Raw genomic sequence first — 14,044 nt, forward strand, 5'->3', positions numbered from 1 at the left:
CCAAAGCTGCAGATTTGTCATTTGAAAGTCTGCAATTACGAGAGTAAAAGTGTCTGAAGTCTTTGCAATGTGCTTAATGTACAAGCCAAGGTCATAATGTTATCTCAGTATTTATGTCATAGGACTGAGTGTTATTATTATAGGTTATTGTAGGCACTAGAGTACCTTTACATTAGCCCACCCCATCCACAGACACCGTTCAGAAGAAAAGGCAAAGATATCATGGATGTTGGCCTAGCTACAGTTGCAATATCCTCTTGGCAGGACGTCTTTGTAGTGGGGAGCAGTCTGCCCAACCCCATCCCACAGTGCCAGGACTTGAGGAGAGAAGCGCTCACACGCACTGTACTCACGGCGCCTGCTCTGGTCCGCTCTTTCGACAGTGCGCAGCCTATAATTCAGTACAGACAAGAGACACCCTCGACCAGTTCCCGGACTCTACCCTAGGCTACTGCTGAGGCCGTTCTAACAGGACATACCTCGAAGAGCGGAACATGGGACCAACGAATCCAATTTATTGCAAAGGAAAAGGTTGACATCACACGTGAGTCATTTGGAGAGGCAGAGGTGTATAAACAAACGGAGCAGATAAAGATGAACATTACCATGCCCTGTCTCCATCGCCACCACCACATTCGTTTAGCTTCTTTTTCATTTTCTGCACAGACGCAGAATAGGTGGAATTATTGATTAAAAGGGAAGAGGATTCCAATGTGGACGGGATAGGAGAGGAGACACTCGTGACAATGATGGTCGCATCAATTTAGGAGCGGCCCTTCAGAAGATAGCCGTTTATATGTGAAGGACAGAAATGAAGTCGTCTCCAGGATAGCGCTGTGAGCGAGTGCATCCGATCGGAGTTTGCTGGCGATCTGTGGGACTGCTGCTCCCCGTATTTGCGGCCATGCTGCGGGAAGCATCCTCCGAGCTCTTCACCGACTTGAGGGGCTTTTACCAGCCGATTGTTATAACAGTGAATTCGTTAAAATGATTTCGTTGTCTAGAAGACGGCTATTCCCGAGGCTTTTTTGCAATATTTGTTTCATCGTTTGCTAAAGAACTCTGCGCAGAGAGAGCTGATCATATTTCACATAGCTCTGACATTTGTATACTAACAAAATTCTGTGGAAAACATGTAATTATTTATAGACTATGTTCCGTGAATTGCGGAACAAAAGTTTTGGGTTGTGTCCCGGGTTGGGTAGTGTAGACCTATGGGGTTAAGTGTTTCTCTGTTTGTGTTTAAAGTCGGCACGCATAGCAGTCAATTCGCTCAAGCTTATTATGTGAGTTAGGCATTGTATTAAAATCTGAATGAATGTGTTGGATGTTGTTTCCCCTACTGGTATTGCACTCTAACAGCTGGACAGTGTACTATTCACGAGGGGACAGGCGTGTTGTCCAGAGAGTCAGGTGGAGAACGAACCCAGAGGTCCTATCCACTTTAAGCCCTTTATGGGGGGGGGGTTAATGTTTAGTGCAAAAACAAATATTTTTATGCAAGTCAGCCTTGCATGACTGCCTTGGGGAGCAAGTAATTTCTTACAGCAGATTCTAACATCTGAACATGGGCACCAAACAGACCAAAGGTGCTGGGTGCCAAGAGGCTGGGCCCAGCCCACAGCACGGGTGGAAACGGACCCCTACCAAGGAGAGGGGTGACATCTTCACCTCCTTCATGTTGAGGTCAGGGGACCGGCTGAGTCGTGGAGGGTCCCCTCCGCCCTACCAGCGCCGGATAAGCATGATCCAGGAGATGATGCTGATGGCCAAGCAAGGAAAACAGGACAAGGCCACAGAGATGCTGCAGACACTCCGGCAGGTGTGTGTACGTGTGTGTGTGTTTATATGTAAGTGTGTGCACACCTGTGTTTATGGTATGTTCTTGACTGTGTGCCTGTGTGTGCTGTTTTGTGCTTGTGTTTGTATGTGTGTGCTGTGTGTGCGCCTGTGTGTGTTTATGTGTGTGCATGTGCGTGCACGTGTGTGTTTCATCTACTATAACCCCAAATCCCATGTCAATTCACTGCAAATCCTAGTCTGAGTCTAGCTTACATCAACTCTGTTCAAGTCCTTCACTCGGCCAGGGATACACAGATGGGAGGGAGGTGAGTTTCAGAGGACAGAGGAGGGCAGACAGATGGACTGATGCAGAGACGGGTAGAGAGGTGTGATCGTCAGAAAGCTGCATGTGCTTTCTCTCCGTTAGGTCGTGATTAGCTCTTACCACGGACATGCCGACACCGCGTGCCCACCGCAGGGACGTACAATAACTAGAGGGACCGTCTGTCTGAGTGAGGTGAGGACGTGGGTGCTAAGGAAGACCAACTCAAACGACACCTCCCTTCGATGTCACACCAGGGTCGTGTGTTCGCTCGGCACGAAGCTGAAGGAAATGGGAAGAAACGGGGAGGTGCTACCTGAACTTGGCCAATATGAAACGGCCGTTGTTGTCGTTTTCCGTTGAACAATGTTATGAAATGTTTTGCTTCGGTGTGCCCTGATGAATATGACCCAGCATTGGAATACAGTCAAATGACCAAAGGATATTAGGTCAACTTAGATGACAGATAGTCATTTACACCAACAGCTATCTACAGTATCTGCTCTTGTAGGGATACCATAACAAGCCGATGAGATGCATCCTGCAAATCTCACGTCCCTCCCGCCCTGCACCTCCTTTGCCCCTCTGTCAATGGTGTTTGTGAGGAGCGTAACTCTTCCTGGGCTGTGTCATGTTGCTGAAACAGATGCCCAGAGGCTCGGCTCGCCTTCGCTGCTGATGCAATTAGAGGAGTGGCACACTTTATGGCTCCTCTGTGATGCCATTCAGCCAGGCTTGATCAGCCTGTGGGAGAATGGAGAGAGAGGAGGAAAGTAAGGAGAGAGAGAGAGTAGTCGAAAGGAGGGAGAGAGAGGAGGAAAGGAGGGAGAGAGTAGCAAAGGAGGGAGAGAGGATGAAATGAGGGAGAGAGTAGCAAATGAGGGAGAGAGGATGAAATGAGGGAGAGGATGAAATGAGAGAGTGGAGAAAATCAAATTAAAGTGTGTTTGTCACGTGCGCTGAATACGACAGGTGTAGACCTTACAGTGAAATACTTACTTACAGGCTCTAACCAATAGTGCAAAAAAGGTATTAGGTGAACAATAGGTAAGTAAAGAAATAAAACAACAGTAAAAAGACAGTAGCGAGGCTATATACAGACACTGGTTAGTCGGGCTGATTGAGGTAGTATGTTCATGTAGATATGGTTAAAGTGACTATGCATATATGATGGACAGAGAGTAGCAGCAGTGTAAAAGAGGGGGTGGTGGGTGGCGTGACACAATGCCGATAGCCCGGTTAGCCAATGTGCGGGAGCACTGGTTGGTCGGCCCAATTGAGGTAGTATGTTCATGAATGTATAGTTAAAGTGACTATGCATATATGATAAACAGAGTAGCAGACAATGCAAATAGTCCGGGTAGCCATTTGATGACCTGTTCAGGAGTCTTATGGCTTGGGGGTAAAAACTATTGAGAAGCCTTTTTGTCCTAGACTTGGCACTCCGGTACCGCTTGCCATGCGGTAGTAGAGAGAACAGTCTATGACTGGGGTGGCTGGGGTCTTTGACAATGTTTAGGGCCTTCCTCTGACACCGCCTGGTGTAGAGGTCCTGGATGGCAGGCAGCTTGGCCCCAGTGATGTACTCGGCCGTACGCACTACCTTCTGTTGCCGTACTAGGCAGTGATGCTCTCGATGTTGCAGCTGTAGAACCATTTGAGGATCTCAGGACCCATGCCAAATCTTCTTAGTTTTCTGAGGGGGAATAGGCTTTGTCGTGCCCTCTTCACAACCCCGTCTTGGTGTGTTTGGACCATGTGGGAAAAGTAGTGTAAAGGAAAGAGAGGGGAGGAAAGGACAGACAAAGAGTAGGAAAGGAAAGAGAGGGGAGGAAAGGACAGACAAAGAGTAGGAAAGGAGGGAGAGGGGAGGAAAGGACAGACAAAGAGTAGGAAAGGGAAAGAGAAAGGACAGGGAGGAAAGGACAGACAAAGAGTAGGAAAGGAAAGAGAGGGGAGGAAAGGACAGACAAAGAGTAGGAAAAAGAGAGGACAGGGAGGAAAGGACAGACAAAGAGTAGGAAAGGAGGAAAGGAGAGAGGGAGGAAAGGACAGACAAAGAGTAGGAAAGGAGGGAGAGGGAGGAAAGGACAGACAAAGAGTAGGAAAGGAGGGAGAGGGGAGGAAAGGACAGACAAAGAGTAGGAAAGGAGGGAGAGGGCAGGAAAGGACAGACAAAGAGTAGGAAAGGAAAGAGAGGGGAGGAAAGGACAGACAAAGAGTAGGAAAGGAAAGAGAGGGGAGGAAAGGACAGACAAAGAGTAGGAAAGGAGGGAGAGGGCAGGAAAGGACAGACAAAGAGTAGGAAAGGAAAGAGAGGGGAGGAAAGGACAGACAAAGAGTAGGAAAGGAGGGAGAGGGCAGGAAAGAGGGAGGGACTGGAGGTAAGTAGGGAGAGTGGAGGAAAAGAGGGATAGGGAGAATTTGGTAGAAAGAGCTTCTCCTACTAAGGTGCTTTTACCTCATAACATTGATCTCCAGACATAATTAAGATAGAGAACTTCACGAAGCATCCAACTTCGCGATGTGGTTAAGGCCCACATGAAGCTCTATCTGCCAGATCCCACCAGACCTATACACTTTATATTGAATATCGGACAGGATTTCATCGATTGGTTCACTCCTTTTGTCGATATATCACCCTCGAGGGTTATTGATTTTCATTACTTCAACACTCGGTATAATTTGATACGATCAAATGAGTCTCGCATAGCCGTCATATTGTCGCCTTCCCTGTAAACATGTCGAGCTTTGCCAAACTAGATGCCTGGAAATAGAGGCTATGTACCAACCAATCCATGTGCTAACCCATCTCAGAAGATGGAGGTTCCAGGTTGACCGCGTCAGCTGTGTAAATTTAAGGCTTTAAGGGTTAACCTGTGGATCATAGTGGTGAGGTCAGACAATCCTCACCCATTTAAGGATTTTTGGTGCACTCATTGATCGTTTCCCCCGCTTATAAATATCTCAGCATCTGGATTGACAAAAAGCTTTCTTTCAAAAAGCGTATTGACGAGTTAGAAATTAAAATAGGCTACTTCTTTAGGAACCGGTCGTGTCTTTCATTAACTAGCAGAAAACAAATGGTTCAGTCAACATTCATTCTGGTTATTGACTATGGTGACGTCATCTATATGATTATGGCGATATTGTCTATATGAATGCATCTGCTGCTCTAATTGGAGGCAGTTTATCATAGCGCGTTGCGCTTTATTACGGGCGATTGGTTCCAGCACACACCATTTCATTATGTATCAGAATGTGTGCTCCTCGAAGTCTCGTAGATTGATGCATGGCGCTCTTTTTGTCTATAAAGCCCTCTTGCATAAACTTCCACCGTACCTTACCTCATTGTTAACCTTCAGACGTATAAATGACCAGACCCGGACTCCCTTCCATCTCCACCGAGTTCATCTGCTTTGAGTTTTTATTTTTACGCCTTATGTGGAATGATCCCCAGAATTCCTTAAAGTTGGTGCAATTCAGGCAGATGTTAGAGGGACCATGTGTTTGTTTCAATCATAACAATGTGCTTGTTTCATATGATTGTGTTTTGCTTTTTGGGTTTTGTGTTTGCTTTATGTGTAATTGATGTGTATACAGATATGTATAGTGTAATTGATGTGTATACAGATATGTATAGTGTAATTGATGTGTATACAGATATGTATAGTGTAATTGATGTGTATACAGATATGTATAGTGTAATTGATGTGTATACAGATATGTATAGTGTAATTGATGTGTATACAGATATGTATAGTGTAATTGATGTGTATACAGATATGTATAGTGTAATTGATGTGTATACAGATATGTATAGTGTAATTGATGTGTATACAGATATGTATAGTGTAATTGATGTGTATACAGATATGTATAGTGTAATTGATGTGTATACAGATATGTATAGTGTAATTGATGTGTATACAGATATGTATAGTGTAATTGATGTGTATACAGATATGTATAGTGTAATTGATGTGTATACAGATATGTATAGTGTAATTGATGTGTATACAGATATGTATAGTGTAATTGATGTGTTCATGCAGGGCTCATCTGTGAAAGACACTGTGGTCTCAGCATGACTCCCTGCTTGAATTGAAAAAAAAAACAAATCCCTGCTGGTTGTTGTTCAGAGATCAGAGCCTCTGTTTACAAAGCGTCTCGTAGTAGGAGTGATGATTTCGGATCAGTTTTGTATTGTCGACCAGACTGAATTAGATTATAAGGACGGGAGACCTGATCCTAGATCAGCACTCTTACTCTGAGAGACTGTGTAACTATTGGTCCAGGCTGAGATGAAGCCATGGAGGGACACACAGTGTATTATCATGTCATTATCAATCTTCTAGCTCTGGCTCTGCACTCTTAGAAAAAAAGTGTTCCAAAACGACTGTCCCCATAGGAGAACCCTTATCAAGCTCTGCACACTTAGAAAAAAAGTGTTCCAAAACGACTGTCCCCATATAGGAGAACCCTTATCAAGCTCTGCACTCTTAGAAAAAAAGTGTTCCAAAACGACTGTCCCCATAGGAGAACCCTTATCAAGCTCTGCACTCTTAGAAAAAAAGTGTTCCAAAACGACTGTCCCCATAGGAGAACCCTTATCAAGCTCTGCACACTTAGAAAAAAAGTGTTCCAAAACGACTGTCCCCATAGGAGAACCCTTATCAAGCTCTGCACACTTAGAAAAAAAGTGTTCCAAAACGACTGTCCCCATATAGGAGAACCCTTTTTAGTTCCAGGTAGGACTAAAAAAAAACTTTTAGGTTCTTGATAGCACCTTTTTTTCTAAGAGTGTGGCCCTCCGTTTCAAAACACACCCGATACACATACGTGATAATGCCTTCGAAGCCGGTGTTTGGGGGATATATTGGCATGGGTGTTGTTAGGCCAGAGACGAGGTCAAGATCTGGCAAACCGTGAAAATATATCCTCCAAACACTGGCTTTGAGGCTATTAACACTTTTATACAACGGGTTACCAACATATTCAAATAATGATTGAATAAAAAACATATTTCGATAAATGTATTCATACTATTTCATCCTTCCACGAGATATAGTCCCAACACAAATCTAGGGTTGCTACCCAAGCCAGCTGGTCGTTAGTTTTATTGGTTCGGTTACCAGAGACGCGACCCAGTCGTTCAGTCTTTCTGTTCTGGATCTATGGACTCAACCCAGTTGTTCATTCTAAATGTTCTATATCTATGGACTCGACCCAGTCGTTCATTCTAAATGTTCTATATCTATGGACGCGACCCAGTTGTTCATTCTAAATGTTCTATATCTATGGACTCGACCCAGTCGTTCATTCTAAATGTTCTATATCTATGGACGCGACCCAGTTGTTCATTCTAAATGTTCTATATCTATGGACTCGACCCAGTGGTTCATTCTAAATGTTCCATTACCATACTGGCTGGCAACGTTCTTATCTCTTGCTTGCTAGCTAGCCAACTACGGCTAACTTACTGTCATGTCAAACAGTGCAGACAGAATAACAGCAAAGTAGCTGCATTTGCATTTGTTTAAACTGTTTTCTAGTGACATTTATTTGGAAACATCCATAATAAGCTGATGAGGCGAGATTTCGTCTGGCATAGAAAATGTGCTCACTAGTCAGGACACTATTGTTCAGAGGAGCTAGCCAACAACACAACTACAGAAACACAATCACTTCAAACTGAAGCTGGAAAGACTGCGAAGTAGCTGCGTTTCATTTAGTTTGACCTGTTTTCTATTGACATTCCTTTGTATATTTCCATTAAAATGTATATTAAGTCAACTTAGATGACAGATAGTCATTTACAACAGTGGCTGATTCATAATTTCGACTGGCTGAGAAAAGCTGCCTGTCTGTCTCCTCACGACTCCCGACACATTCATTACTATGGGACAGCTAGAGATCAAATTTTAATATTGAAACAATGTTGCAAATGTCGGAGAGACAGACAGCAAGGATTATACAAATCTCTGCAGTTGAAAACCAAATGCTAATCTAAAAGATGCTTTTTATAGTAGTGATCAAATGTATTGTGGAATAGACACTGGCTGGAATACGGTTTTATCCAATCAGCATCCAGAATTAGACCCACCTGTTGTATAATATAGTATAATCACCATGCCCTCAGTCCACACAGCAACAGGTTGGTTAGAAACTAAACTGTTGATTCTGATGCTGTTACTGTTTGTCTTGCCAGTTAATTTGCGGTTAGAAGACCGAAAGAGAGAGAGAGAGAGAGATTTAGAGAGAGAAAGAGATGTAGAGGGAGAGAGACTTAGATAGTGAGAGGGAGAAAAGAGAGAGAGTGCCTGTTCTTCGAAAAAGATGGAGAGACTGAGAGAAGCATCTCAGTTCACTGGCAACCAGGTGCACCCCGTTGTTGCCCGGATACCATGGAATTTCCCATTAAATTGGAATTGATTAATGAAGGGGCAGCTCTGTTAAAACACCTAATGTACCGAAAAAAACCTTCCTTTCTATTTCTCCTCAGTCCGTTTGCAGGGTTTTTGCAGGGAGTCCACTGCTTTGATGATGAATGTGGCTAATATTGATGTGGGAGGAATACTCTAATGAAAGACAATTTATTGTCCTCACTTCCCCCGCTAACCCCCCTCTCACGCCACCACTTCACAGTTCCAATCATTTTGCGGCTTTAGTTGTCATAGCCGTTCATTTTTAATACCGGACAATTGACATAAAAAATGCATGGCCTTTTCTTTGCTAGAGGGAATTGCTGCTCAAATGTCCTCTTTTTTCTCTTTCCGTCCTTTCTCTCTCTCTCCACCTCGGTCTCATTCTGCCTTAGCCGTGTTGTTTTTACATCGGCTAGAACCACAGACCGCCCCCGTCACCTCCACCCCTCACCCCTCTCCCCTCACCAATTCGCAGCCAAATCTGTAACTGCAGGTACCTAGACCTGCTGTGCTGTGCCGAAGATAACACACAGAGATGTCAGATGCGTTTCCATTTAGGGGTTTTCTATTTGTAGAGCGGCTTGATTTCTTACCGCTTCGCTCGGCGGGCACTGGGGGAATTGCCTCCCTCATGTCCTGTGACTCATCCAGCTGTCATGGATGCATACACACGCGCACACACACACACACACTCACTCACACACTCCCTCACTCACTCGCTCGCTCGCTCGCTCGCACGCACGCACACGCCCTCAAATGGCCGCACGCCACACAGTTCTAACGTTGTTCATGATGTGGCCCCAATGCTAGAGGGTAAACAGGAAAAAAAGGTGTCGTGTGTATTGAAACTGCTGTGATCCACCTGTTGATATTCCTGGAAGTCAAGCACATGTGTAGTAGCGACTTGAGTTGTCTAAACCTCTTCTGAAGTGGTTGGTCTCACAGGTGAGGGGTGAACGCAGGTGAGGGGTGTCCGTGACCTGTGTCAAGGCTCTGATTCTCAGAGAGAGAGGGAGAGAGAGAAAAAAAACATGTTTGCTGACCCAGTAGCTAACCTCAAGATAGCTGCGAAGACAAAAAGCAATCCATCGTCTGCCATGGATTGAGCTTCAGATAAAAACACTATTTCCCCACAGGTTTCTACGTTAGGGAGCGCAAGCAAAGCCAAGGTCTTTGCATGAATTGACAAAGACTTCCCGCGCCTGAAGGAAAAGTCGTGTTCCCCTTTCCTGGTGCTGAAGTCTACTATCTGTTAGTGTTTGAGTCAACGCTACTGGATCAGCAGGTTTCAGTGTTAAGTTTGCATTAGCAGTGGTGCATTTGTGAGTGTTTGCACTTTTGTTCATCCCACCTCCGAGTGCAAGTCAATAAGGATGTGTGCTAGTTTCCTGTATGCCAGTCAGCCACTGTCACATAAACTAACGTAATATTGATATATCGGATCGGAGGTGAATTCTGTGTATTTTGTAGGGCCCAGAGGTTGTCTTGACAAGGCGGTATAACCTCCGGGCCCGTGGTAAAGGCGAGTTATGGTTTTTGCTGGTCCGGATCACACGGTTGGTGAAAACCGCTGGTTCTAATCATGTAACCCGGTTCCACATCTCTCCTGTCTCTCTCTCTCTCTCTCTGTCTGTGTCTAGGACTTGGGGATGGAGTCCACATCTCTGGATGATGTGCTGTACCGTTACGCCAGCTTCAGGAACCTGGTGGACCCCATCACCCACGACCTCGTCATCAGCCTGGCCAGATACATCCAGTGCCCCCCCAAGACCGGCCCGGTAGGACACCGAAACACTCCATGCACACAGGGACGTGTGAACACGCACACGCGTGCAAGTACATGAATGCACACACAGACACACACGCATACAGTGTACCCTCACACTCGCAAGCACACACACACACACACGCGTGCACAAAATACATATACAGGTGGCTGCAATTTGTGGTTGTTGGATGGGATGAGTTAAATGTGAAGTGCGTTGAGGCCTCGTGCACAAAACGCATGTAAACACAATTGGTTATTAATCCATTATAACGTGCTCCTCGCAGATACGCTCCCCCATCACAACATTAACTCTCAGGCGTATTTCATTCCGTGTGCTGGTGCAATGAGGCCATCTCTTTTCCTCCTGTCTTTGGGCCGGAAATTAGGTTATAGATATGCTCTGAGTGTGTTTGTGTATGTAATGATGAGTGCATTTGTGTGTGTGTTGTGTGTGTGTGTGTGTGTGTGTGTGTGTGTGTGTGTGAGAGAGCAACAGAGATATACCATCCAAGCATCAATTTGAGCCAGGGGAGTGGAGGGAAGGACATTAATGACTATCAGAACTCTGTGTTGAGGCCATTCTCTCTACAGTACAGTGTACTGATGATCAGCTGGTGAGATGCTGTAGTTGAAATGGAAATGCACTCACATTAATGCCCATAGGGATGTGAGGAAGGTCATGCTCTCGCTCTCATCCACCAGTTCCTCAGCGAGTCTTCCACTCATTAACAACCCAAGTCAGAGAATTCATTAGATTGGCATAAGACCCCTCACGGCGTGAATTAAATCTCTGCATTTTTAGAAAAACATCATCGTGCCCAGAAGGATTAAAATGACCTACTCTCATAAGGATTTCAATCTGTTTTAGTTGTATAGATGTATAATTAGATTGAGATAGTTATGATGGATAAAGAAGGATTAGACCTTTTGATTACATCCATGCCTAATCCTTTGCTTTCTCTAACAGGCGTGATTCTGTCTTGCTCACCGAGTGAGATGATGAAAAGAGTTGGCGGTGGGTAGATGGATGTGGCGACTGGGAAAGAGAGACAGAGATTCTCATTATGGAAGGAGAGACATGTCTTGCAGGGAGATGGATAGCAAGAGACGGAGGGAGAGGCGGAGGGAGAGAGAACAGGCAGGCAGACAGACGGCAGGGGGAACGACAGGCAGACGGCAGGGGGAAGGCAGACAGGCAGACAGGCAGGGGAACGACAGGCAGACGGCAGGGGGGGGAACGACAGGCAGACGGCAGGGGGAACAGACAGACGGCAGGGGGAACGACAGACAGACGGCAGGGGGAAGGACAGGCAGACGGCAGGGGGAACGACAGGCAGACGGCAGGGGGAATGACAGACGGCAGGGGGAACGACAGACAGACGGCAGGGGGAATGACAGGCAGACGGCAGGGGGAATGACAGACGGCAGGGGGAACGACAGGCAGACGGCAGGGGGAATGACAGACGGCAGGGGGAACGACAGGCAGACGGCAGGGGGAACGACAGGCAGACGGCAGGGGGAACGACAGACAGACGGCAGGGGGAACGACAGACAGACGGCAGGGGGAACGACAGGCAGACGGCAGGGGGAACGACAGGCAGACGGCAGGGGGAACGACAGACAGACGGCAGGGGGAACGACAGACAGACGGCAGGGGGAACGACAGGCAGACGGCAGGGGGAACGACAGGCAGACGGCAGGGGGAACGACAGACAGACGGCAGGGGGAACGACAGACAGACGGCAGGGGGAACGACAGACAGACGGCAGGGGGAACGACAGACAGACGGCAGGGGGAACGACAGGCAGACGGCAGGGGGAACGACAGGCAGACGGCAGGGGGAACGACAGGCAGACGGCAGGGGGAACGACAGACAGACGGCAGGGGGAACGACAGACAGACGGCAGGGGGAACGACAGACAGACGGCAGGGGAACGACAGACAGACGGCAGGGGGAACGACAGACAGACGGAAGGGGAACGGCAGACAGGCGGCAGGGGCAACGACAGACAGACAGACCAGCAGTGCCTTGTTCTCCTATATGAGTCACACTCTGAAAATACTGGCAGCCTTCCGAGCCTCAGTGCTGCTGCTGCTCTCGATGGAGCGAATCCAGCACAATATTACCACACACACACACACACACACACACACACACACACACACACACAGACAGTAAACATCTATATTTGTGTAGTAACCAGTAGTTTTATTTGTAATTTTTTTACAGTACTACTGATATTGATTACTGCATTGTTGGGAAAGCATTTGCAAGAAAGGTATTTCACTGTACTTGTACTTTAAACTTAAAACTTATAGGAAACGTCTCTGAAAGATCGATTCAGCCCACATTCCTCCTGTTACTGCTCTGCCACAATTTGAACCCATACAGATTGTGAACCCAGGTGTTTATTTTCGACGGCTCTTTTTCTTTCCCAGTCTGCTGCCGCTTTCTGCCCTGTAACAATGTAGCGTATTTATTGAAATTACATTTAAATGCAAACAATTGTATTTTTCCTGTGCGGGAACTGCTTGTGCGGAGTGTTTCACACAGTTAGGCTTCGTGGTAACCCGAAAGGATGAGCGATGGAAGGATGTTATTGATAACACTATGACAACGCACAACACCATGGGTGAACGACTAGTCCACCTGCGTCACGAAGAGAGAGACTATTTTGTTTCTGGGTGCTGATGAGAGAAACAGATTTATGTGTTGCTGTAGTAGAGAGAGAGAGAAAGAGAGAGAAAAGCAAGCGAGCACGGAAGGCAGGAAGAAGGAGAGGGAGTAGGTGAGAAGGAGGGCTGGAGAGAGAGTGTGTCTTAGTGTGCACTGTAAAAATAGAAGGTCTCGAAACACCATGATTGTGTAGTGAAACCGTGAAATGTAATGCCTGTAAGCTTGACATCTGGTGTTTGAATGTAAACCAAATATAAGCGTTTCCTTGCACAAAAAAAGAGTTTTAAAACAGAAATGTAGGACTCGGAAACGCCCAAAGTGGCTCTTCAACCTGAATATTGGTGTTTTTAAGGAAGTGCTGTAAAAGGCAGCATCAAAACACCAAGACATTGTTTTTCATACAATCAATGGTTTACAAATTGAAATGGCTTATATCCTAAGTATTGATTCATGATAAGAGCCTATGGAGAATATTATTTTTTATCTTGATTATTTTCAGATTTATTTTTGACAGATTAGAATCGGGAGGGGAAGTACGATGGTACTTTTCATTTACGTTTTACCCACTCAACCTCACAGCCACATTGTAAGAAATTATTCTGGGGTGATTTGAATAAAAAATCTAAACTAACATATACTTAATAAAAATGATTGCAAGTCGTGCAGAGCCCGTGGAGTAGTGTTAAACGCAGCTGACTTAGACAGGTCACCCGTCTCCCCACTAAAGACCGGGGTTAAATTCCCCGGCACCATCCGATGCACCCCGTCCAACCTGACAGAGCTTGAGAGGATCTGCAGAGAAGAATGGGAGAAACTCCCCAAATACAGGTGTGCTAAGCTTGTAGCGTCATACCCAAGAAGACTCGAGGCTGTGATCACTGCTAATACTGCTTCAAGAAAGTACTGAGTAAAGGGTCTGAATACTTATGTAAATGTGATATTTCTGTTTTACAAATTGAATACATTTGCCCAAAATTCTAAAAAGCAGTTTTTGCTTTGTCATTATGGGGAATTGTGTGTAGATTGATTAGGGGAAAAAACAATTGAATCAATTTCAGAATAAGGTT

General features: G+C 45.8%; 1 protein-coding gene across 1 annotated transcript in view; it reads left to right on the forward strand.

Moving 5' to 3' along the window:
• Window positions 1-241: 241 nt before the first annotated feature.
• Window positions 242-14,044, forward strand: part of LOC112266068 (leucine-rich repeat-containing protein 75A-like) — a 28,605-nt gene continuing 14,802 nt past the window's right edge. The window contains exons 1-2 of the mRNA XM_042295939.1: window positions 242-1,822; window positions 10,173-10,310. Of these exons, the coding sequence (XP_042151873.1) occupies window positions 1,568-1,822; window positions 10,173-10,310 (393 nt within the window). The 5' untranslated portion in view covers window positions 242-1,567. The remainder of the gene's footprint in view (window positions 1,823-10,172; window positions 10,311-14,044) is intronic.

This window comes from Oncorhynchus tshawytscha, linkage group LG13, assembly GCF_018296145.1.
Source record: "Oncorhynchus tshawytscha isolate Ot180627B linkage group LG13, Otsh_v2.0, whole genome shotgun sequence".
In the NCBI taxonomy this organism is placed as follows: Eukaryota; Metazoa; Chordata; class Actinopteri; order Salmoniformes; family Salmonidae; genus Oncorhynchus; species Oncorhynchus tshawytscha.